At 55.5% G+C, this 22605-nt stretch overlaps 1 protein-coding gene across 1 annotated transcript in view; it reads left to right on the forward strand.

The window, feature by feature from the left end:
- Positions 1-22605, forward strand: part of NECTIN1 (nectin cell adhesion molecule 1) — a 72564-nt gene that overhangs the window by 39894 nt on the left and 10065 nt on the right. The window contains exons 2-5 of the mRNA XM_044929614.2: positions 14368-14718; positions 15235-15537; positions 16016-16133; positions 17716-17867. Of these exons, the coding sequence (XP_044785549.1) occupies positions 14368-14718; positions 15235-15537; positions 16016-16133; positions 17716-17867 (924 nt within the window). The remainder of the gene's footprint in view (positions 1-14367; positions 14719-15234; positions 15538-16015; positions 16134-17715; positions 17868-22605) is intronic.

Here is a 22605-nt window from a genome sequence, read left to right on the forward strand (position 1 = left end):
TGTGGAGGAGAAATGGTCACTTTCACTTGAGCCTTGGACTGGGGAGAGGAGCAGTGTTGAGGCTGGTAGCTGAACCAGAGCAGGTTGAGTGTAGGGATATGAAAAAGGGAGGGTGTCTGAATGTAATGCAAGGACCATTAAAAGACTCTCCCTTCCCTTTGCCCGAAGCTCTGCTCACCTGTCCCATCCTGTGACCCAGGCCGTCTCAGGTGTCATTCACCATGCTACCCAGACCTCAACCTGAATTCCTGCAGTATCAAGAAGTCTCTCCTCTGTGGGGACTGGGTTCTCTCATGAAACAAGGGAGCACAAGGACTGGGCTTCTCCTCCTCCTCTCTACCCCAGCAGGTCCTTAGACGCTTCCTGGCCCACCTCGAGCCACCCCCTCTTCCGCTCCCCCGCTGGAGACCCTTTGGGGAGGCTCCTAGGACAACACTACCTGCAGGTCAACCAGAGAGAAACTGCGACCCGGGCATTCGCTGGTTCCCTGCTTCCTGCCTCCCTGTCTTGTCTGCACACTAGACCCTGCCCAGTAAGGAAGTTTAAGGCTGCCCATAGTGGGTCAGATCAAGTCTGCTCCCTGCCAGCCTGGAGCCTGGGAGCAGATATCATAGGCTGGCAGGAAAGTCTCTTGGGGGGATGAAGGCAATTCTGAACCAGGAGGTGTGGAGAGAGAGGCTGACCTGCTGGAGTCTGGGGCCAGGTTGCAGCAACAAGACATCCAGGAGTGATTATTCAGGGAGGGGCCCTCCTGCTGCACCCAAGACCCTTTCCCTGAACCCAAGGCCAGAGGAGGCCCCATTGGAACACCCTATTCCCATCCCCTGCCCCCATGATCTGCAGAAAGTGTCCCAGGAGAGCCCCCTCCCAAGACCTGGTTCCGTCCTTGTACCCATGAGTACAGTGAGGGGGCCCCTCCTGCCCTACCCGGAAAGGTTACGTTTGAGCTAAACCTCGGACTGCAGTGTGGCTACAGTATCATTCATTTGGTCTGAACCACTACTTCCTGCCCAGAGATGAAATAGCAGGTTTGGTGGTGCCTGCAGCAGCCACCCTTCCCTTCTCAGGCCCCTTTTCCTTCTTAAGGCTCATCAGAAGCAGGTGGAGGGAAAGAGGTTGCCCTGGGCCCTAATTTCTGACCTTGTCCATGAGTCCAGGGTCGCCACTGTGTCTTGGCTACAAAGCGTCTTCCTAGAGGCTACTGCATTTCAGCGCTAGACGGTTGAGATCCAGGACTTCCTGTGGGGCAGGGTCAAGAGCCCATCTTCCCCCGCCCCCACTCCAGCATGCTTCCCAGGACCCTCACCGCTGCACAGGCAGGGCGAGTCCAGCACAGTCCTGCCCCCTTGTTGGGCGTGTAGCCCTGGAATAAGTGGACATGGCCTCTTGAGTGGCAGGGCCACCGCCTCCTCACTGGCCCGTGAGCAGCAGTGCCCCACCCCCACCCTGCAGCCTGAATGGGTGAACCCTCTCACTCCAGCCCTAGGGTCCCTCCCGGCAAGAAGAATTCTGACCCTAAAGCCTTTCCTAAGAGGAGCCCCCAGAGACGGGCGCTGGGGGGTGGGGTAGGACTCAGAGCTGCCCGCCCATGTGGAGGAGCCTGGGGTGTGGACAGAGAAGCTGGGAGCCACAAATGCCAGCCCAGGGTGGGACGGGCACAAGGGCTGGTGCTGGAGGGTCTAAATGCCACAGGGAGGGGTGGTGAATGTGTGTGTATGTGTGTGTGTGTGTGTGTACACAAGTGTGTATGTGCGTGTGTATATGTGTGTATGTGTACGTATGTGTGCATGCATGTACATGTGTGCGTGTGTACGTAAGCGCGCGCGTGTGTGTGTGTGTATACATAAGTGTGTACGTGAGCTCATCTCCTGAGCCCTCGAGGCTGAACAACCTGCATGGCAGCACTCAGGCTGCCTGCGTTAAAAGGAGAGACAGAGGCGAGCCAGGCCTGGGGTGAGAAGAGCAAACAGCAAAATGTAATGACTTTAATATGAAAGAATTTGCCACTAATTAAGCACAAACACTCCACTAATGCAGAGAACACATGTTGTGGATTTCACTTAAGCAGGAATCAAATGAGGCGAAAATCCTTCCGAAACGATAGCAGTTTACCCGCCGAAGGAGGATGCTGCCGACCACGTTCCTGCTCTTAGAAACACAGCCCTCTTGTCTCCGTGGCCTCTCTGCGCGTGTCCCCCTGTCTGCGTCTCTTTCCCCGACTCTCCCTTCTCCATGCTTTCCCGTCCTCTTAGGACCGCGTGCCGCTCTGTCACCCATGTTCTGACAGCAAACAGCAGTCAGATCCAAACTCCCTGGGCCTCTGGTTCTTTCCACCTATGCCCCCCAAACATGTACCTCCTCTCCAGACTGGAGCCTGAAGTTCTCTGCCCCGGACAGATGCGGACACATCCTCTCCAGAGCGCCCCCAGCCCTGTCCCCCTGCCCCTCCTCGCCCAGCAGGCTCTGCCCTGGATGTCCATCCCACACTCCAGCACCCCTGCCTGGGCTCCATGCCCCTTCCCCTGGGCGAGTGGTCTTAACTGGAGGCAGGTTTGCCCCCCAGGGAACGCTTGGCAATGTCTTGGGATGTTTTTGGCTGTCACACCTGAGGGCAGCTGCTACTGCATGGAGCAGATAGAGGCTAGTGATGCTGCTAAATGCCCTAACGGTGCACGGAACAGCCAGCACCACCAGGCATCATCAGCCCCCAAGTGTCAGCAGGGCCGACGCTGAGGGCCCAGGCTCTGGGAGGATGGTCTTAGCATGACAGGGACCCACTCAGGGATGGGCTGGTAGAGCTGGGATGGAACCAGCCTACCCGACTGCTCCGCAGCTCCTCTCCCCAAGACCACAATACTGACAGTAATACAACCATTCCTGTAGGCACACACTGTGCTAAGAGCTGATGTGAAGTCTTTAATTTTCAAATCCACCCCAGGAGACAGTCCTATATGCTTCCCCCTCCTTTTTTTATTTTTATTTTATTTATTTATGGTTTATTTATTTATTTTTTTGCAATTGTGTCGTCTTAGTTGCCCTGCGACATGTGGGATCTTAGTTCCTCAACCAGGAATCGAACCCACAGCCCCTGCAATGGAAGGCAGATTCTTAACCACTGGACCCCCAAAGAAGTCCTGAGTTTATGTGTGAGAAAACTGAAGCACAGAGAGGTTGATGCAACTTGCTTGGTCACCCAGAAAATAAGGAGCAGACAGAAGCCTGGGTCTATCTGAGTCCAAAGTCAGTGCTCATGGACGAGTGAACTACTTGTATACCCCAGCCCCATATCCTCTTAACCCCTCCCCTATCAGTCTCCCTAACCCTGCCCTTTTAGAATGAACCTTGCCTGAAGCTGGCACTATAAACCCACCTGACTGCCTTCCCTCCCCGCACAGGCCCAGCCCCCAGCCACTGCGGCAGGCAGCTGCCTGGAGCTGAACAGGGCTTCTGCAGAGCTTGGCAGAGCTGGGCCCTGGGGTGGTCCGACAGGCCCTTCCCGGTAAAAGGCAGACCAAGAGACCTCTACTTCTATACAGGTGGTGACCACTGGCACGGAAGCCAAGGGCTGGCCCAATGCATCTGTCACCCCTGAGCTTTTAGAAGGTTCTCCTTGGGAGGCCTGGGGATTCTCCCTGTGTTTTCTCGCAGCCCCCAGCCTCTCCCACCCCCACACTAGCCTTCCAAGGAGGCTGCTGCCTACACTTCCCAAGATGTGTCATTAAAAACACACTTGCTGAGGGGAATCCAGGCTGCCATGTGTCTGCTGGGAGACGTGTTGTCTGCAGCAACTGGGGTGGAGAGGGCTGGTGTCAGCCGCAGAGAAGGGACCTGTCTGAATGCCGGCCTGAGAGCCAGGTGGTTCCAGGTCCTTAAAGCCTGAAAAAGCCTGGCCAGGTGGGGAGAAATCCAGGCTGTAGAGGGAGTGGTGTGGAGCTGGGGAGCGTGCCGGTTTAGCAGGGCTGAGACCTGGGGAGCAGGCCCTTGGGGCCTCAGGGCCGCAGCTCACTGGGGTGAGAAGAACATTTTTCACCTTATGGTCTGGAGTGAGGAAGGAAGTGGGACTGGGTGCTAGGAACTGGGGCCGAGGACAGAGGGAAGAATCTGGAAGTGGCAAGAAGGGAGCAAGCAGAGGACGTGGGGTTGAGGGACCTATGAGAGGTCAGACAGACCTGCGCTCTTTATGGTGTGGCTTCCTGGTTGCCTCTAGAAGGAGGAGATTCACACCCTCACCTGCGTCCCTTCCGGGCAGATGCAAGGCCTCATCTTCTGCCTCTGTCCTCCGGCCCTACCTGGCCACACCATACTGTGTCCTCCCATACAGGCCCCGCCCCTCAGCTAAAGTAGAATTTGCAGGAAGCCGCAGTCAGACCTGAGAAATGGCGAAGCCTGGCCCGGGACCCTAGCTGGCTCACAGTCTTCTCCAGCAACCCCTTGAGGCCCCTTATGCTTTCTAGACCCCAGGCACAGGGCTGAAGTCCTGGTCTTTCCACTCAGTAGGGGAAATACCATGACCGGTGAAAGCTGAGATCCTAGGGCCCTCAGGGTGCGGGAAGACCTCACTCGTGGGATCTGGGGGAGAAAGCTTCCCCAGAAGTCATGGTTAAGGGCTTTCAGGAAGGATGAAGAGGTGTGGGCAGGTAGTAGGGCATGTGTTCTGTTTGTTTTTTATTTATTTGACTGCATCAAGTCCTGGTTGCACATTACATTATCTTTAGTTATGGCATCAAAACTCTTGGGTTTCCCTGATAGCTCAGTTGGTAAAGGATCTGTCTGCAACGGCTCACTTCCAGGAAGATTCACTGAAGAAGGGATAGACTACTCACTTCAGTATTCTTGGGCTTCCCTTGTGGCTCAGCTGGTAAAGAATCCGCCTGCTGGTAAAGAATCCTGCAATGCAGGAGACCTGGATTCGATCCCTGGGTTGGAAAGATCCCCTGGAGAAGGGAAAGGCCACCCACTCCAGTATTCTGGCCTGGAGAATTCCGTGGACTGTATAGTCCACGGGATTACAAAGAGTTGGACACTACTGAGTGACTTCCACTTTCACTTTTGAAAACTCTTAGTTGAGGCATGTGGGATCTAGTTCCCTGACCAGGGATTAAACCTGGGCCGCCTGCCTTGGGAATGGGGAGACTTAGCCACTGGATTAGCGGGGAAGTCTCTAGGTCATGTGTTTAACAGAGGGAAGAACATAGCAGGGAACTGGTGGTCTTGTCCCACGTGGTGGGAGAGAAAGAGCAGGAGGAGGCTGCTGGAGGCTGGAATGCCCAGGATGAGACCCAGAGCCCAAAAGGACTTTGGACTTGATCTTCAGGGCTGCAGGAAGCCATGGAAGGATTTTAAACCATGATTTTATGTTTTAAAGAGCAGAAAATGGGTTAAACGGGCAAGCCTGGAGGCAGGTGTGTATCTGTGTCACAGTACGGGAGCAGCGTGAGAGGTGACTGTGGCCGCCCCAGGGGCAAGGCCCGGGGACAAGGGGTCAAGGCACCCGGATGAGATAGCAGGTGCTGGGTTCAAAGGAAAGGGGTTGGGGCTTACTTAACTGGGATTTCCCAGCCCAGGAATGTTGAGAAAATAAGGAAGTGAGACTCTGCTGGAGGTGGAGTGGTAGGGAAGGGGCTGAACTGGGGTGAGGAGACAGGAGAAGTCTGGATTGGGGCCAGTGGGGATGGAGAACAAAGATGAAATCAAAGGCATTTAGGAGCTAGTATCGGCTGAGCTTGCCTGGATGTTCCTAGCTTGCCACTTAATCAGTCTTCCTGGAGGAGCTGGGCAGTATACAGAGGTAGAGTAACTGCTGGCTAGAGAAGTTCCAGAGGCTGATCCAAGACCAAGTGCAGAGCTGGGGCAGAGAGAGAGCTGGACAGGTGACATCCAAAGTCGAGTCCTCCGGGGTCCAACTCTTATTTTACAGAAAAGGAAACTGAGGTCAGAAAAGCAAACCGCCCTACCTAAGGCCATAGAGAATAAAGGTGCCAAGTAATGGGGACCAGAGCCTGCCTCTCCCAACGTCCAGTTAGGAACCCTCTCTTCCCACCACCTGGTCAGAGAAGAGGTGGCAGGTACACGATGAGCAGAAGAGAGAGGACCGAGAGGTGGACCCTGGAGGCTGGCGATGGAAGGAGGGGACAGAATTGAGAGAGGCTCCTGTTCCTGGGATGCTGAGGGGAGTCAGGAGCCGCTTGGGACCAGGCTGCCCTGGGCTTTGGGGATGGGCAGCTAGCATGAATCAGGCCTGTAGGAGAGCCGTCCAGGCGTCCCTGGGCACTTGCTCCTCAGAGGGAGAAGGCAAAGCCTCGCTCCCAGGTTCATCCCTGTCCCCCAACCCGTCCTGCTGGGTTTCAGGAAGAGATGGGACTTGCCGGAGCAGCCCCCACCACCACCACTCCCCCGGGGCTTCCACACTGCCAGAAAGCAGGGCTGGCCCGGCCTGCCTGGAAGATCCTGGGCTCCCACTCTGGCTCCTTCTGGGGCTTTTCCCAGGCTGCCGCGCCCCCTCCTCTCCCACGCACTGTGCTGACCCGCCCGAGGCGCCAGGCGCCAGCTCCACAGCCCATCATTAGCCAGCCCTGTGTGGGGAGTTGGGGGTTGGGGGGTGCATCAGCCAAGAAGAAAACATTGGCAGTTTCTGTGACCCCAAATGAGGGTGGAGGCGCCTGGATTCGGACAGTAGCAATTAGCCACCGATTGTGGGATCATGGGATGTTATCACCTCTGCTGGCAAGGTGGATGTGGAGGGGACTCAAGGACCCAGGACAGCCTGGGGCCACCCCAGGAGGCACCGCTCCCAGAGAGAAGCCCACCAGGCAAAGGCCATGTGCTACAGGAGGCAAGGGACGCCTTCGTGCTGAGCTAACAGGGGCGTGGGGTGGACTCGGGCCCTCACGCCCCCGGACCAGGTGAGGGGTGCTAGGGGTTGCAGGCGCAAGAGCTGGGCCAGCTGCTGTTCATTTTCCTCGCCAAGCCCTCTGCCCTCGTCACCCTGGGCCCCATCCTAGACGTAGCAGGGAGACTGGAGGCTGGAGGTGTAGCCTGGGCTCTTGGAAAGTTCCTGAACCAACAGGGAAACATGCCCAGGGTGTAGATGCGAGATAGGACAAGTTCAAAGGACTTCAGTGAGAGCCTTGCTCATGCGGGTTCCTGCTGACAGAACGACTGGGTCCAGGTGACAATGATTGGCAAGACTTTCCCAGAGAAGATGACCCCAGAATGGGGCTTGCTTTCACATCTCCCCCTCTGCCTCACCAGCCTGTCCTCCAGGAGGCCAGGTTGTGACAGAAGAAAGAGGAGAGCCAGCCAGCCAGCACTGGGAGCTGACATTTGGAAAATGTAGCAGGGCTGGGAGGAGGGGACCTATAACCTTTAGGTCACTATGCTGACTCAGCAAGGTTTCATCTGGCAGCCCTTCTCCACCCCCCACAGTAGGTGAGTCATCCCCACTTACCACTTAGCTGGTTTCTCACCGGATGTCCTGTTCCTTTCTGCCAGTTCCAGGGCAGGGAGCAAGGGAGCATCCCTGGAAAGCCCTAGAGATGGATCCCAAAGGATGCTGGTTTCAGAGAGGCCTTGTTGGGAAGCCCAGTGTCTCCACCCAGGCCTGCCACTTCTGCCCACCAGACTGAGGCACCAGGGCAGAGTGTCTGGAAAAGAGTGGGGAACAGAAGAAGAGGCAGCCCATGTCCAAATGCTCTGAATGCCCCTCCCCGGCCTTCACCCACCACACAGGCCCAGTCCCACCTGCTCAGCTAGGGAGAAGAGGGGTCTGGGGTTTCAAAGCTTAGGAGGAGAAACTGGTCCAGGTGGTATGGGTAGGAGAGTGCTGCTTCCCGCTCCCTCCGCCTGTCCGCGCACACGCACACACACACACACACACACACACACACACACACACACACACGCTCTCTGAGACACACCCAACTGCGTGGGAACCTGTGGCCCCAGCCTTGGATTAGCTCAATGGCAGGCAGGGCAGGGCCTTGGGGAGCAGGTTTGTCGGCCACAACTGAAGAGCCTTTGTGTTTTGTTGCTGAGCTGGGGCTTTTGCAGGTCCATGACGTCTCGGAGGCCGGCCAGACGCCTGCCTTGTTGGCTCAGCACTTCTGAGAAGCCATGAAGGAGGCCCAAACTGCCCAATCTCAGCACCAGTGGGGAAACTGAGGCACAGGTGCAGACCTGGATCCCAGACCCTAGAGCCCATAGGATGACCAGGGACAAAATAAGCAGTGCTCAAGGTCAGGAAAAGCAACGGACTCATTCTTTGATATCCCCTGAATGCAAGAACCCCTCTGCCAAGGACACGAGCACTCTCCCCCCTCACTCCCCACCTCCCTGGCTTTTCTCTGCTCTGCACATAGCAGCCCCCTGCAGGTGCCCCCAACCTGGGTTCCTAAAAGTCCCTGTTCCTAACCTAGCACCTGACACCCAGTCACTGGACTCCGACAGGGCCTCCATCCCTGCCCCCAGTCCCTTGATCTGCCTGCCCACCAAGCCCAGTGTAGGCTAGCCCACAGGCCCTGCGATTGCAGCACTGTAACTGGTGTTTGTGTGCCCGTGGAGACACTGAGGTTACACTCCAAGAGGGACACCACCGAGAAAGTCAGCTTGAGAACCTGGGTTTATTTTTATGGCAGAGTGCCAAGAGCACTGGGGTGGGTGCTACTGTCTGTATCCCTGAGCGAGTGACCCAACCACTCTGGACTTTCATCTCCTCTGTAAAATGATGCGTTGCATGGTCCTTTGAGCTCCACCATGGTACCTCTTTGGTGGTCCTGATTCCCACATCTGGGGCAGCCTCTACTTCTCATGTACACACTACTGTCTTTAAAATGGATAACCAACAGGGACCTACTGTATAGCACAGGGAACACTGTTCGATGTTAGGTGGCAGGCTGGATGGGAGGGGAATCAGGGGAAGAATGGATACATGCATACGTATGGCTGAATCCCTCCGCTGTTCACCAGAAACTATCACAACATTGTTAATCGGCTGCATCCCAACACAAAATAAAAAGTTCATAGAAGAAAAGAGGGAGCCTGTGGGGAAGAAGAGATAGTGCCTTCTGCCCACCAGACAGCTGAAGAACCTACCCTAGCTGTTCAGGGAACCAGACAGTCTGTAGGGTATTCTGCCGGCATCAGCCATGACATGATCAGCTCAACCCAAGGCCAAACCCGGCTCCTTCCCTCTCCCACAAGGACTGAGGTCTGTTTAGAGACAGTGGGGATACAATAGAAAACATGCTAAACACACATGTCAGGAAACAGAAAAGGGTGCAGACTCAAGTAATATGCAGTTGGGCAATAGAATAGAGGTGTCGGCTGAGTAAGAGGTGATGAGAGTCCAGAAGGGCTTCCTGCAAGAGGGGAAATACAGGCATCCCAGATGATGCCTAATACTCGATAGGTGTCCAATAGGCATTTGTTGAGTGAAGTTCCAGGAAGGGAGGCCTCCTTCTTCATAAATGAGAAATGATGATGATGGTGATGGTGATGAAACCCAGAGAAGGCTTCCGACCCACCTCTTCTGCACAGAGAAGGGCCCTGTTCCTGGGCCCCACCCCCATCTAGCCCTTTCTCCTCCTTTTGGTGGTGCCTGCAGCTATCAGAGTCGCTGGGGTGGGGTGTGCCCCCCTCTTTGAAAACCTCCCAATCCACCCAATCTAAAGAACGAGGGACATTCTACCCCACCTGCATCCCGCGGATGGGGTAGGGGGGCAGATTGGGTTCTGAGTCCCTGAGCCTAGAGTGGGGGGAAGGTAAGGGAGGGTCTTCAACCCATATCAGTCTTCCCAGCCCCTCCCAATTTCACACCTCTGGGATCCTTGTCCTCAGTGGCCCCAAACCCCGAACTCCAAGGGTTCCCCTTATGCCCTACCTGACCCTGCTAACAATAGCAGTTCTAGGTACTTTCACTGAAAGCATTTTTACTGCAAACATTTGGCCACATGACGAATTGGCTATGAGGCAATTTTGCCGTGAAAGATGAAATAACTGGTTGACAGTTTGGTTTCATCTGGTTGAGATGCTTTTCTTCCAGTTAGTGATATTACTGGTGGCTTTATTGAGCTGACAGAAGATAACAGTTTGCGCTAAGAGTTGGTTTTATGTTTTTAAACATACTAATTGGAAGAGAAAGAGGCCAAGGAGAAAGAGGCCAAGGAGAAAGAGGCCAAGAGCCTCCAAGGTACAGAGTTGAGCCTGTATTTCCCATAAAACTTTTTTGAGTCTATCAACAGACCTGAGATGATGTGCTAAGAACACACTACAGTGTGGAGGCTTTCCCAATGCAACTCAAGGGTCAATTACAAACACACACCCTCATGTTTGGAAACTGATACCTCTCTCAATGAACGAAGAAACTTCAGTAAAAAAAAAAAAAAGAAGAAAAAGTTCAATGCCAGATGAGGAGATGAATCAACAAGCAAAAAAAAAGTATAAAATACTATGAGTGAAAGACTTGGTAGGCAAGTGCTTACTGCTTACACAAGGACAACCCACAAAACAAAATCAGTTCTCAGTTCAGTATTGCCATGCATTCACACACACCTTCTCCAGTGGCTCAGTGGTAAAGAACCCACTTGCCAATGCAGGAGACGCGGGTTCAATCCCTAGAGAAGGAAATGGCAACCCACACCAATATTCTTGCCTGGGAAATCCCATGGACAGAGGAGCCTGTCCATGAGGTCGCAAAAGAGTCAGACGCAACTTAGCGACTAAGCGACAACAATTTTGTTTCTCCTTTCTCCTGTTTCACTATGTCCTTTTTAATGTCCCTCTTATTTTTTTATTATTTTATCTTTTTCGGCAAAATTGCCTTAAGGACAATTAGTTACACAGCAAAAATGTGGCAAAGATGCTTAAGGTGGAAATAGCACACAAAGCTAATAGTGGGCCATGGACAGAGAGGCCCAAGTCAGAATGCCCCTGCCTGCTCCTTGGAAGTCCTCCCACCTGCCTGTCTGCTCATCACCAGGCAGAGGGGCAAGGGCCCAGGCCACCCACTTAGTGCCCAGTGAGCGGGCACTCAGGCACCTTCCTCACTGCCCCACCTGCCATGGGGTTGCTTCTGGGGGAGTCATACAGGACAGGAGGCAGCAGCCTCATCCCAAAACACATACAGGGTGGGGAGGGCCACCTCAGCCTAGTGAGGCGATAATGGGTGAGAGGCAGCACCCCTGGGGCACCTGAGCCCTTTGCAGCAGCCTCCGCTCCCCACACCCAGGCCGCTGTCTGCCTTCTCCCCTCCTGGCACTCTGCAGGCTGAGGTCGCTACTGAAGATGTGATAAATGAATGTCAGTCTGTGTCCAGGCGCTGAACACCACGTGGCCCCATACCCCAGATGGTGGAAGGAGCGGGGTCGCTGCGGGCTTGGCAGGCTGTGCCCTACTCTAGGCCCCGCCACCATGCCCTGGCACCAATCCCAGGATGGATCCTGGTGTCTACACCCCTCCTGCCCCCACTATCCCCACCCTACCTCCCCCTTCCCCCAGTGGCCCGAGCCCTCCCAACTGGCTTTTCCTGTTCCAAGCTTTGTGTGGTGAAAGTTCCCCAATTATACCCACATTATCTCAGCTGCTGGGCAGCCTCCAGCAGGCTTGGGGAGTGGAGGCTGGGGGGTGGGGGAGGGAGCACCCACTTACTCTGCTGGGAGGGCCTAGGGCTTAGGTCCTTGCCAACTGGCCAGTCAGCAGGAGTACCGGGCTGACTGGCCCGCTGACCTCACTGTGGGACGGTGTCTGGGGTGGGGCACAGCTGGGCTGGGCTGTGGCTCAGAGAATCATAGACAGTGGAGGCCAGAAGGGACGAAGGAGATGGTGAAGTCCAGTCTGCTCCCTCCGGTGGGAGGAGAATAGGGCTCAGAAAGGGGAAGTGACCTGCCAAGGTGCCAAGGCAAGCTCTAGACGGAGGTGGACTAGAAGCCAGCACCCCCAGCCCGCTGCTCAGTGTCACCTCCACAATTCCCCACCAACCCACAGTGTTCTCTGCCGGGGACACGTCAGAACCCCACAGACTGGCCAAGGGGACAGCTGGAGAGATGGCGTGATGGCATCCCAGGTGGACCTTGAAGGGCTGTGTGGATGTGAGCGGACGCAGAGGAGGGGAGCATAGGGAAGCTTTCAGTACGTGGCAACGGCCTGGCTTCGAGGGCCAAAGATATGCTTGCTCAGCAGGCATGTCCTGAGTGCCGGCTGTGTGCCAAACATGGGAATACCGCTCTGACCTAGAGAGACCTGGCTGGTACCTTCTTAGGGGAGGTGTGAAGGGCAGCATACTTCACTGACCATAGTCTTAGGAGCCTTCAGAGGAATATGCTCTGCTCCCACCTCCATCATGCAGAGGCGAGTGTAGCCCCGAGTTCCCACTCTGGAAAGCAGACTCCCTTGGGGGCCCATTTAGGCCCTCCCCTACCTCGGGGTCAGTCCAGGGCCTGATGTTGATCTTAACTGATGGTGCTCCATAAAGTAACTGAGTGAAATAAGAAAGCAAGGATGGCTGATGACAGAACTCAGGAGTGAGCCCACTGGAGGGCATGGCAGGCCCAGGTAGATTAGAGGACTGAGCCAAGTTCAGAGTTAAGGAAAAGCTCAGACAAAAGCCATTCGAGAGGGAACAAAGCAAAATCGGCAGGGAGACTAGAGGGCGTTCATTCATTCACTCGATGCCACTGATCACTCCTTCCTGCCTGCAAGTCTCTCCTCTCCGTCTTCCACTGCCATTTGTCTGGCCACAAATGTTTACTGAGCACCTACTATGACCAGAGGCTGGGCCCGGCACTGGGGATACAGGGATGGAAAAGACTCAGAGGCTGCTCTGGGAAGGTCATCATCTGGCAGAGGAGAAGCCAGAGGTGTGAACAACCACATTCCCAGGCAGAAAAGAGCCACAATAGGGTTGAGAGGATCGGGGAAGCTTCCTGAAGGAGGTGGCCTAAGTGGGACAGCTATAGGTGGAAAAGGGCCTGGGCCTTCTAGGGAACTGCAGGAACAGGAGTCTAGACGTGTAGCATCAGGCACTCCCTGGGGGCCCAGTGGTTAGGACTCTGTGTTCTTACTGCCAAGGGCCCCAATTTGATCTCACACATCTCACTGTGTGGCCCCCCTCCCCCCCAAATTAGATGTGTAGCTTCTACAGCTCTGTGCTCCTTGGAGGCTGGGACTGAATCCCTCATTGACGTGACTCCAGGGCTGATAGCAGACACAAAAAGTGGCACAAAAATGGGAGGAGGGAGGAAGGAAACTCAAAAACATGGCATATTCTGCGGAACAGTCCGGTCGGATGTGATTGGAAGGCCTCATGTACAGAGAGATGTGGACAGAATGGCAGGGCCCAGATGATGAGGACGTCAAATGCCAAGTTATGACAGCCAGACGTGACTGAGAAGGCGAATGTGAGCCAGAGAGGCCGAGCCTCATGCAGTGCCTGCCTCTCTCAGCCCGGTTGGGTAGGGGGGCCGAGCCAGTACACTCCAGGGCCCAGGCACTCAGCCCTTTGCGGGGAGAAGACAGCGAGGGTGGCCTTACTGATGGGGCCCCTGGGGCTCCCCTAGTGCTTCCTGCCTCCTGACGCGTACTCATCCATCATAGCATTTGGTTCTCTTAGCAACCTATGAGCTAGAGAGGACTGGATTATCCACCCCATTTATCAGACGAGGGAGCTGAGGCCCAGAAAGGTGAAGAAGCTGGTGGCTCCTCAGCTGGCCCTCTGCCCAAAAAGCAGCACATTCAACCCTCATCAAAAATAAGGGTGCGGAGGGATATTTACTGCCATGGAGCAACATTGATAATATATCACTCAGTGAAAATACAGCTTAAGGAATAGTATGTACAGTATGACTCTGATTTTGTTTAAAAAAAAAACATGGTTACCAAGATATATGGAGAAGAATGTAAAAGAGGTTGTGCGTGCATGCTAAGTCACTTTAGTCGTGTCTGACTCTGCAGCACTATGGACTATAGCCCGCCAGGCTTCTCTGTCTATGGGATTCTCCAGGCAAGCATACTGGAGTGTGTTGCCATTATCTTCTCCAGGGGATCTTCCCAACCCAGGATCTAACCCGCATCTCTTCTGTCTCCTGCACTGACCGGCGGGTTCTTTCACCACTAGCGCCACCTGAAAAGCCCGAACAAGAGGTTACTTCCCATCAGGTGATCCGTGATACGTCCGAGTGGTGGAATCATCGGTTGTCATTTTCTTCTCAGTATTTTTCAATATCCCCCACAGTTCTTCTAAAAACAGATAATTATTATTTTTATAGTCAGAATTTGTAAAATAATGACTGCTGGAAAATAAAAGACCAGCACACAGGGAGTCAGAGTGGGGGCTCTGGCTGACCCTGACCATCCTCTGCCCTCTCTCTCGACCAGGCACCCAGGCCCAGATGGTCCAGGTGAACGACTCCATGTACGGTTTCATCGGCACGGACGTGGTGCTTCACTGCAGCTTCGCCAACCCGCTGCCGGGCGTGAAGATCACCCAGGTCACATGGCAGAAAGCCACCAATGGCTCCAAGCAGAACGTGGCCATCTACAACCCAGCCATGGGCGTCTCGGTGCTGGCCCCATACCGCGAGCGCGTGGAGTTCCTGCGGCCCTCCTTCACAGACGGTACCATCCGCCTCTCCCGCCTGGAGCTGGAGGACGAGGGCGTCTACATCTGCGAGTTTGCCACCTTCCCTGCGGGCAACCGAGAGAGCCAGCTCAATCTCACAGTGATGGGTAAGCTGACCTGACCGTGCCTCTCTGCTTGGGCATGTCCTGGGGGCTGGGCCATCTTCAGTGGATGCAGAGGTTCTCCTTGGGTTGGCATGCTCCCAAGCTCTGGACATGGCACTTTCAGTCCCTTCTCGCCACACTGTCCCCATTCACTAGGGATGGGAGCTGGCCTTAGCTGTGGGCAGAGTTGAGGATCAGTATTCAGGTTGAAGCCCCACTGTGGGGCACTTTCTGGGTGGCCAGGAAGCAGGCAGACACCATGGTAGGAGAGCATGCCAAGACTCCAGGAAGACTTGTGCTTGATAAAAGCTCATACAAAGAACAGAGCAGGAGGGCCATGGGTGAGACCCAAGGAGGTCCCTGTGAGAAGTGCTGGGAGGGGCCTTGGTGAAGCACAGCTGAGAGGCAAGCATGCCCAGGGTGACCTTGAAGCAAGGCCTGGCAGGCCTGCCCTCCCAGCCTGTGCGTCCTTGATAAGGCAGCAGAGCCAGACCCATGGCGCTCTCTTGTTCCCGGCAGCCAAACCCACCAACTGGATAGAGGGCACCCATGCAGTGCTTCGAGCCAGGAAGGGGCAGGATGAAAAGGTCCTGGTGGCCACCTGCACGTCAGCCAATGGGAAGCCTCCCAGTGTGGTGTCCTGGGAAACGCGGCTGAAGGGCGAGGCGGAGTACCAGGAGATCCGGAACCCCAACGGCACGGTGACCGTCATCAGCCGCTACCGCCTGGTGCCCAGCCGAGAAGCCCACCGGCAGTCCCTGGCCTGCATAGTCAACTACCACATGGACCGCTTCTGGGAAAGCCTCACCCTCAACGTGCAGTGTGAGTGCGGCAGGGCGTTGGGGGCGGGGCCTCCGGGCGGGGGCGGGGCGCGTACTGTTCCCCCCCACCACCCACACCCACCCCCCACCCCCCTCCCCCCCCACCACCAGCCCTCTCTGCTTTTCTTCCCACCTCCTGCCGCTCTCCCCGCCCCTTCTTCCCTCACCGGCTTATGCCTCCTCCCTCTTTCCTCTTTTCCTTCCGCCTCCCTTTCTGGGGGCACTTTGTCTTCCCGTCCTCTCTTGCCCTGTCTTCTCGCTTTGCCCGTCCTCTCCCCGCTGCCTTGTTCCCCTGCTGCTTCTACTCTAAGGGTCTGTGACCTCCCAACCCCTGTCACTCTTCCCCCGTCTTCTGGCTTTTTCCTTGTCTTTTCCCCTTCTGAGGCTCATCACCCTCTGAGGCTTCCCCCCGCCCCACCTCGCCCCAAGTCCTGCTCTCCTGACCTCACCCTTTACAAACATCACCCCTTGTCTCACAGACGAGCCCGAGGTGACCATCGAGGGGTTTGATGGCAACTGGTACCTGCAGCGGATGGATGTGAAGCTCACGTGCAAAGCCGATGCGAATCCCCCAGCCACTGAGTACCACTGGACCACGTAAGTGCTGCGGGGCTGGCTGGTCGCCTTGCAAGGAACCTTGCTGCACCCACTCCACCTCCAGAAACCTTGGGCAGGGAGGAAATAAAGGTCTAGATTCAGGTTTCTCCGTGAGAAGGAGAGAGGCCGTGAGACACACACACACACACACACACCCTCCCATGTTTGACTGCATCAGGGTCAGCAGGACAAACCATTCTGCCAGGGGTCTTCCCTCGTGATCTGCCTCCTTTCTGCTCCCTAATCAAGAACGTTGTCATTCTCCTTTGGTGATTCAGTCTGAGTCACTCCCATCCCAGCCCCCAGTATTTATTTTTATCGAGGTATCCCCAGGGAGGCTGGCTTTCTGGAGCATCTCAGATCTCTCTTTGTTCCTTTTCCTTTTCTCCAGCACCCCCAGATTCTCAGGGAGAGGCAGCAGTCAGCCCAGAATGCCTGTGTTCATGGAGTGCTTGCCCCAAGGCCAATCCCATTCTTGGCTTTGTGGTTTTGGGGCTTAAACCTTTCAGGGTCTAGTCTCCCCCTCCAGCCAGCTGTGACAGCCCGAGCCAAGGTTCTTCCCAGAGAACAGCTGGATGGAACACACAGAAGGAGAGGGGCATGGGGAAGCCAAGAAGTAGGTTGACTTGGGTGACCAGAGGATGGCTGCCCAGACTGTGTCTGCGTTCTTTTTCCAGGAAGTACAGGGCACTGGCACACCCTAGCTGTTTGTTACCATCCACTTCCTGGGACCAGGAGTGGCTCTGAAGGTGTGAGTGGGCAGGGCCTCCCTGCCAGTTTCATTTCTGGGTCCAAAAGTTTTGTGGCACTGAGGATCAAGAGGAAGGAAAAGGGTCTTCTGGGTACAGGAAACTTCTGGAACTCTCTCAGCATAAAAAAGACTTGTGACATGCCCAGCAAGGAAAGGAGATGGTGAAATGGAACACAGTTCCTAAACACGGGTCACGTCTCATTACCCGAGTAGCCTGTTAAAATTCTAGGCCAGGACCCCAGCCTTAGTAGATTTGAGGTTGTTGTTTAGTCGCTAAGTCATGTCCAACTCCCCACAACTCCATGAACTGTAGCCCACCAGGTTCCTCTGTCCATGGGATTTCCTAGGCAAAAGTACTGGAGTGGGTTGCCATTTCCTAACCCAGATTTGGGGTTAGGACTTTAAATTATTAACCAACTGCCTAGGAAACCAAGAACTAACTACCAAGAACCAGTGTAGTAAAAAGAGCACTGTGCTGAGAGTCCAAAGATCTGGTGAGATCCCCAGTTGTCACTTTCTAGCTATGTTTCCTTGACCCTGAACCTGGTTTCTCTTACATAGTATCTCTTAGATGCTGTGGGGCCAGTATCTACCTGTGCCATCTGCATTTCAGTGCTGTGATGAGCAAATGTGAGACACCGAATAATGTAAAACTGGCACATGCAAGAGATTACTGTTATTGTTACTTTTATTGTTTTTACTCCTTCCAAGACAGATGCTGCCTATTAAGGCAGCCAAAGGGCTGAGGTCTTGGAGTCAGGTGGGTGACACAGGGGTAGCTTCGTGGGGCTGGAGAATCATAACCCTCTGCCTGTCTCCCAACCCCTGCAGGCTAAATGGCTCCCTCCCCAAGGGCGTGGAGGCCCAGAACAGAACTCTCTTCTTCAGGGGACCCATCAACTACAGCCTGGCAGGAACCTACGTCTGTGAGGCCACCAACCCCATCGGCACCCGCTCAGGCCAGGTGGAGGTCAATATCACAGGTAGGAAGTTGCGTTCTTCCCTGCCTCTCCCCACCCACTGCTTCCTCTGCTGCCAGCATCCCCTTCCTTAGGGCTGGGTCATGGGAGGAAGTTTGCTTCTCTTGTTCCTGCTTCTCTGCTTTTCCTTTGAGCTGTGGCCGTTGGCCTCACTTTACTTTTCTCTTTCCTCTATGAAGGCTGTGTGTGAAACAGGGTGACCCCGCTCAGCCAGAATGGGCAGGACAGAGTCCTCAGGAGGGAGGGAGGAAGTGCTGTTTACATCAGTGCTGGGGGTGGTGGGGGCTGGCCGAGCCTTCTCCTGGATCTGGGACAGCACGCCTGTGAGGCTGGCTTGGTGGGGTGGGCTGGAGGAAGGACCTTGTCTCCTCTGAGTTCTGCTCCTGCAGTTCAGAAAATCCTCATGGGCTGGAGGGTGGGGCTTACCTCAAGCAGGGATACAGAGGGGAAGGCCAGGAGGGAGCCCAAAGTCACGGTGGGCTGTGTGTGCTGTGAGTGGATTACTGTTTTCCCTGCATTTTTCTCTGTCAGGGCAGATGGGAGGGAGATTCAGCCTCCTGACCTCTTAGGGCAAAGAGAACACATGGGTTGGGATGTTCTGGGGAGACATCACATGAGATGTGAAAAGAGTGTAGGCTTCAGTGTCAGACAGCTGCACACAAGCCTCATCTGTAAAATGGGCATAATATGATGCACCTGGAAGACTTGTTGTCAGAATTTATATATGTAGGCCAAGCACCTAGCACAGACCAGTCTGTCAATAAATGGCCCACGTTCTATGGTTATTATCTTGGCTCTGTCATTATCATTATTAATGGAAGGATCAAAACAAGCTGATAGAGGGGTAAATTGCCATCACAACTTTCCAACCAGGGTGTCTTTAACCTGTACCTGAGCTAGCTGCAGGGTGAGAAAGTGACAGGAAGAAACTCTTAGGACGGGAAGTGACCTGTGAGGGTGTCATGCTGCTACAGAGCTGGACAGGAAGTGACCTCATGGAGACCTGAGCTAGGCTCAGGGATACCGGAAGTTGTGTGGTGGTTACTGGGCTCCAGGAGCAGAGCTTGGGCAAGTCCTGAGGATTCATTGGCTCTGAACCTGTTTCTCAGAAGTGGGAGACCTCATCTAGGGGTACATACAAGGCTCAGCTGATGATTGAACATCCCAAAGCTGTCCAGGGGCTGTACCTACCTGTCTTCGGGGCTGTTCTGTCACCTCTCTAGCCAGGGGTCAGGGGAGGGTGGAGTCACTTGTCACTTGCTCTTTTCTTCAACTCCCTGCCTTTGGCTCTCGGACTGGTTAAGGTGGTAGAAGTGTCAGAGAGACACAGAATTTTTAAGGGCATGAGCCCGCTGTGTCCCCCTTTGCCTGGCAAAGTAATAAACCTATTCTTTTCGACTTTACCCCCTCCCCCAAAAAAGAGGTATCAGAGGTGGAGCCTGGGGAAAGCTGAGACAATCTAGGATTTGGGGGGTTCCCATAAGTTGGCAAGGATGGAAAGACCAGAGTCACACACTTCTTACCCCCTAGAGAAAGTCTGAGCAAAGGAAAGCTCAGGAAGAGCCTCCTGGGGGCATGAGCTCTGGCCCTGGGGCCATGTGGCACAGAAGGGTGAACACTGGTCGTAAGGGAACTTGCTCCCCTGGGGGAGGCAGGTTGTGTGAGGGACAGCACAGACGTGGCCTGACTGTGTTTGCATGCGGGCTCTTCCCGGCTCTGTGTGCCCTTCACCTTGTAGAGCCTCAGCTTCATATGGAGATCAGCATATTTATCTCGGTCTTCTCATACTCAGGCCAAGTCCACTTTCCACATCCCAGCACACAGCGTGGATGCCCTGCATGGGGATAGCTTCCCCCAGCAGAGGACCACTGATACAATCACTGCATCCCCCTCAAGCAGGCAGGCTTTCTGGGGAAACTGCTGACTGGGAAATCAGGGGCAGAGGCCAAGAAACCCCAGAGCAATGACATCCCATTGATCCTATTCCCCAGCATGAGCGGACTGGCCAGAGGTCTCAGGGCCAAATGGTGTGCCCTACCCCAGAGGCACGGCCAGGACAAGAAAGTCAGGGCCTCCCTTCTCCCAAAATCCAGGGAGATGCAGGACCACCGTGAAGGCAGGGCTGCTCATCAGAGTCATCAGATCCAGGAGCAACAGGGAAGGAAAGAGGGCAACTTCCCAGATCCAGGCTGGGAACAGAGAGGAAGGAAGGGAAACCAGCGTGAAGGGGAACCATCTCCTAGGGCATGATCGCACCAGTGGCGACCTCCGTGGGGTCTGTGGTCAGGCCGAGGTGGTCTTTAGGGAAAAGTGGACGGGGCGGGGGGTCACACAGGGCTCCAGCTGGAAGAGGCGCATAGCGTGTCCTCTCCTGCTCCCTGAGTGGAGAGCAGGATGGGGGCGGCCACCAAAGATTCGCACATCGGGGGGGAGAAGGGCCTTGTATAAGGGGACTCTGTTGTTGACAGCCCAGTTAAGCAGGAGCCAGGGAGGTGTGATGCTCGCGGAATCATTAATGGGCCCAGGAGCTGTGTAGCTAGCCGTCCCCGAGGGAAGGTCTCTCAGCCCCTCAGGAAGACTCAACCAGGCGGCCTGAGCCTTTTCAGAGCTGTTTGTTCTCATACTCAAGGGCAATATCCACACAGCCGCAAACCCCACCCACCTTCATCCCTGTCGACTGGTCTCTGGGGGGAACACAGCCTTGCCCTGTGCTCCAAGCCCTGCTGATCTGGAGGGAATGCATGAACGAGATGGATAAGTAGAAATTTAATTTTTCATTCTGGCCATCCGTCCAGGTAATAGTTCTGCCCTGGGCTCATCTGGAGAAGGAGAGACGAAGAGCAGGGCGGGGAAAGGCGTGCAATAGGGTGTGTGCCAGAGACACATGTGTGTGCAGGGTCGCCGCATCGCCTGTACAGACCCACTTTATCCCTGACTTCTTGGGGGAGTCCCGGATCCTGGGAAAGGTCGTCTCTGAGTCGTTCCTCCAAGGATGAGTGGTGGGCGGTGACGGGGAAAGTAGGGGTTCCCCGGCAGGGGGAGCATGTGGAAAGACAATGGCTGAGCAAGTAGGCAGGAACAGAGGAGCGGGGCTTCCTCTCTCTTGGCCACGGGGAGCCTCTGAAGGGTGCTCAGCAGAGAAGCAGTGAGGTGAGGAGGGTGACTAAGACCGAGTGCCTGGGGGGCTGTGTGGATGGCACTTGGGAACTAGTTAGGGGTTGTATGCACAATGAGGGTTTTTCTAGAGGGAAACCACAGGCCAGGCTGTGGCCGTGCAGCTGAGAGCAGAGGAGACAGACCCACCAGAGTTTGCAGGTATGCTTCACGGGGCCCTCAGGGAAGCCCATTTCCCAAGAGCAGTTTCATGGGTTTGGCCCCATAGCCATAAAACAAAGCTGTGAGTTCTCCTTCCTCCACCCTCTGGGGGCAATGCTGGGGGCAGAAAAGGAGCCCAGGATACGGCCTTGACCAGACTAAAGAGGCCAAAGGAGGCGACATCAGTCCGGTCCATGGAACAGGGGTGTCCAGAGAAGAGTGTCCAGAGCCCTCCCAGGAGCCAGCAGGGAAGCCCTTGGAGTGCAGGGGGTCCCCAATTTCCATTTCCGGTGCAGGGCTCGCTCAGCCATCAGGGTGGGGAGAGGGGGTGAGGCAACAGGGTCTGCACCTTAGGCTGGGAGTCCTTCCGACCAAGGGTTGTGGGGCTTGGAGGTCCCTCTGCAGGAGAGGGCTGTGTGAGCCTCTGAGCATGTAAATGTGCATGGGCAAGCAGGAGAGCGCTGTCTGAGTGCTGAGAGTGCAGAGGGCTGAGGACCTTCGTACCCTGCTCCGGGCCACACATGGCAGCCCATTGGGGAGCCTGTGGAGTGGGCAGCTGCGTCCGCACCCCTGGGAGGATTCGGTTCTCCTCCAGCGCCACTGTGATGAGGCCCTGCCCGCTGCTCTGCGCGGTGTGCAGCTGCTGCAGCTGCAGAAGAGCTTCCCAGAGCTTGACCTCAGGCCTCCCCACCCCCGCGCCCGGGCCTGCAGCGCTGCGTGCTGGGAGGTGTAGTTCTCACAGCCTCCCTGGCCCAGGCTTCTGGGGCCCGTGCTCTGCCTGCCTGCCTGACTGAAGAAGCAGTGGGCGTTGAGAAGCCCAGACGTTGATCCCAAACCTCCTCTGGATCCTAGAACCAGACTGTAAACCCTAACTAACCCTCACTCCACCTCTGAGCCATCCAAGGCCCCCACATACCAGCCCACCCACCTCAGTCAGGAAACCCCTAGCCCCAAGGGAATGTGGAGCCCCCACTGCCCCGGGGTCCCAGCCAGCCTGTGATCCCAGAGGGGAGGCTGCCGGCCTTCAGCAACAGGGCCCGGCTGCCCCTTTGTTAGCGGAAGTGAGGGGAGCCGGCAGGGCCCCCACCAGGAAGCGCACAAGACCCCCACAGCCCAACTCCTCTCTCCCGCCAGCTGCGGCCTTTGAGGCTCTGCTCCTGGCACGAAGACAGGAGCTACTGGCTGAATGTGACAGCTGGAGGGGTGGAAGGGGAGGGCACTCCATACCACGCCAGGCAGCCACCTCTGCTTACAAATGAGTTAGGTCCCCACATCCACTCCTTCCACACCCTCACTCGGCATCTTCACATCGAAGCCTGCGAGTCTGGAAGGTCATCCTAACCAGTCCTCTGCCTCTAGGCAGGCTGACCCTCAAGTTGGCACAATAGCCAAGGTTCCCTTTGGTCCCAAAAATCTCCAGGGAAGG

The sequence above is a fragment of the Bubalus bubalis genome, chromosome 16 (assembly GCF_019923935.1).
Source record: "Bubalus bubalis isolate 160015118507 breed Murrah chromosome 16, NDDB_SH_1, whole genome shotgun sequence".
Lineage (NCBI taxonomy): Eukaryota > Metazoa > Chordata > Mammalia > Artiodactyla > Bovidae > Bubalus > Bubalus bubalis.